At 36.6% G+C, this 2995-nt stretch overlaps 1 protein-coding gene across 1 annotated transcript; it reads right to left on the bottom strand.

The window, feature by feature from the left end:
* Nucleotides 1-915: 915 nt before the first annotated feature.
* Nucleotides 916-2774, bottom strand: LOC143849014 (beta-cubebene synthase-like). The gene is made up of 2 exons (XM_077358065.1): nucleotides 1474-2774; nucleotides 916-1384 (listed from the first exon to the last, which is right to left on the bottom strand). Exons 1-2 carry the CDS (start codon nucleotides 1792-1794, stop codon nucleotides 1091-1093), a joined length of 615 nt encoding a protein of 204 aa, XP_077214180.1. The 5' UTR covers nucleotides 1795-2774; the 3' UTR covers nucleotides 916-1090.
* Between the last annotated feature and the right edge of the window lie 221 nt (nucleotides 2775-2995).

Genomic DNA, 2995 nt, shown 5'->3' with positions numbered 1-2995 from the left:
TCAAAATTGTATCTAAGAGGCAAGAGAAGAAGCGGACCAGCCATCGTTTTGTACTCGTTTTTTGACTTCTCGCCCTTCTTTCCGTCAGCAAGAGAGTAGCAGATCCTCCCATATTTCCAAGTTTTAGAAATCTCAGGATGCAGGAGAGATTTTTAAAACAAGAATTTCACACTAAAAATCCAAGAAACGCTGTTAGGACAGCATACACTAACTTGATCACGAACCCTCTTTTATACTGTTTTCAAACTAAAAACCTGGATTCTAAAATCCGTGTATCCAAACAGCCCCTAAGTTTTCTCAATGAATGGAGTAAATTACTGCTACAGTTATTTTATGGTTCATGGAATTCAAATGATCCGGCTGAAAATCCTGTAGTTAAATTTTTTTATCAGTTTCTTGCTTGATCTTGATTCAATCGTAATAAGACTTGGGACCCACTTGATCAATCGGCCTCCTAAAGAGTCAAAGCAAGTGGGGCTAACTTCCAATCATCAAATAAACTGCTGTAAGTTTCACAATTGCAAAGTTTCATTGGGGGCAAAGTCCCATACAGGGCTAAAGCTTAAAATCATTTTTATACTAAGAAAATTATATACTGATTGTTTTGGATCACTTGAATTTGCATTCTTTTCAGCAGAATAATTTTATTAAAAAGGACAGGTACTGTTAAATGATATTTTCAGATTATGGGTTAAATACAGCTCAACTCCACTAAACCTCAACAGTTCCAAAGAAGCAAAAACAGTTCTGTGGCAATTTTTTCTGAATTCTGACTTTGAAAAATGGTGATTGTTCCTGCCGTTTGGATTAAATCTCATTTTATGACATAATCAATGGCTAAATTTACACAAGCATAAGTTCTTATTTTATATAGAAGTAAAACATTTCTTACTATCAAAATCTAGAAAACTTGAATGCTCAAACAATAGCTAATTTCTCATAGCTTCCTCATAAGATAACCCTTAGTATAAGAGAAATACAAATAGATGGACTCTTTGAAACCTTGTAGCAGAGTCATTTATTATTAAAAGGTCTCTTGGGATATTTCCCTTGTACTCATACAAGGGACCATCAAATGATGTTCTACATTTTAAATGGGAATTGGATCAACCATCACTAAGGTGATACGCTCTTTGGTCTCATGTGTTGAATTCGTGTATCCATCTCTGTACTGGTATAAGACTTCGATCACACGAACAAGATTGACAATCCGAATAATGAGAGGCATCGGAACAGGAGTTGGTTTAATGCAGTCTTTGTTGATGTCTTTCCACGCAACGGAAACCATTTCTCGCAACTTCTCACATGACTCCATCTCTGTGCAACTGTGCTCCTTCATGTAGAGCTCCACACTAGAAGAAATGTGTCCTCTTTCTTGTTCAATCTACATGTTTGAAACACAAAAATTATTGGTGCTCAAGTTACAAATGTTGAAAATAGGACTCCCTCTTTTTTTTTATGAATTCATCATACCTTGTGTGATTGGATATCATCAACGAGTCGACAAACTATAGAAGCCGACCTAACGAGATTGGGGTTGCTATTAATCCAATCAAAGGCTTCTTTTTTCACAATTCCATCCATCCCAATGTAAGAAACTATGATAAGAAGTGGGTAAGCAGAACTGATCAGCGCGGTGTTTATGTATTCCTCAAATGTTGGATGATGCCCTGAGTGAAACCATTTGGCCTCGTTGAAGTAGGCTGTATTCAAACATTTTATCTGGGATAACCAACTGACGAAAATTAGAACTTGAGAAATACATGTAATAATATATAAAAGTTTAGTAAGCATAAACTATTAGGGTTGCAACTTGGGTCGGTTTTACCCGACCCACATCGACCCGAACTGAAAATATCCTGGGTCGAGTTTAGAAATCATAGGTCTTGGGTTGGGTCAGGTTTCATGTTGAAAATCCCAACCCTATCACGAATCAGGTACGGTTTAAAGAAAAAAAAAAGAAAGAAACCCGGCCCGACTCTAATAGGTGTGCTATGATTTTCTTAAATATCTCTTAAATAACATGCCAAATTATTTTCAAGTATACTGATATAATTGTTTTCATTGAAGTGATAAGGTTTGTGACGTGAAAAAGTAGTTCTTTCCTAAATTTATCCACTTGAGAACTTAAATTTAGGGATTTTTGGTGTGAAGATTTGAAATTAATCACTATTGTAAGCTAAACTTTAAAAACCCGACCCAACCCGAGAAACTATCTCGGGTAGGGTAGGGTTTATGAATTATGGGTTTCCATAATGAAGGGACCCGACCCCAGATAATTCTCGGGTAGGGTAGGGCAGGGTTATGAAAAACCCGACCCGAGATTCAACCCTATCTTTCTTCTACCAAAACAAAGGTAGAAGAAAGATACAAAAAATATAGATCTCTTTCCATTTCTTGTGCTGATCAGAATTTCAATTGTTTTGCTGTTGATCAGGATTATAATAAGCAAAATGCCATTTTAAATGGTTTTAAGAAACACACATTTTGTAGGAAAACGTCCGCGTTCTTTGCTTCAATTATTTAAGTTTATTAATGAAAACTTGGCCCACACTCACTGTAGTAGTTGTACATCTCTATCTTCCAACAACTTTATTAACTGCACTGCCCCAATTGTAAATTGCCAATGTACCCTCTCTATGAGAACTGGGCCCACACTCACGAGATGCCCAGCAATATGGACCGTTCATCGGCTTAAGGCTTATTACAAGCCCTCGTCATTCTTGCAATTCGATTGTGCAAGGTAAAGACAATCAATGGATATTGCCACCAAGAAGGTATTCTCTGGTCCTGTTCTTTTCTCTTTATACTAAACGAATTGTTAAAGTCTTTGTTCACAAGGCAGGTCCTCTTCTTTTCTCTATATACTAAACGAATTGTTAAAGTCTTTGTTCACAAGGCAATCAAACCAGCAGTCTGTTGATCATAGTTCGCATATTACTCGAATTTGAGGCATATTTTTGTCAATTGGAAAGGCATTCGAAAACCTTGTGTC

The sequence above is a fragment of the Tasmannia lanceolata genome, unplaced genomic scaffold (genome assembly GCF_043159265.1).
Source record: "Tasmannia lanceolata isolate RefF3 unplaced genomic scaffold, GAP_Taslan_0.1 ptg000016l, whole genome shotgun sequence".
In the NCBI taxonomy this organism is placed as follows: Eukaryota; Viridiplantae; Streptophyta; class Magnoliopsida; order Canellales; family Winteraceae; genus Tasmannia; species Tasmannia lanceolata.
This window is presented reverse-complemented; position numbering and strand designations above follow the sequence as displayed.

Bases quoted from the DNA above. Each gene is read 5' to 3' on its own strand.
- LOC143849014 (XM_077358065.1), bottom strand. From the start codon at position 1,794: ATGCTTACTAAACTTTTATATATTATTACATGTATTTCTCAAGTTCTA. The intron at 1,385-1,473 runs GTATGATGAATT...TCAAACATGTAG, and splicing joins ATGATATCCAATCACACAAG to ATTGAACAAGAAAGAGGACA.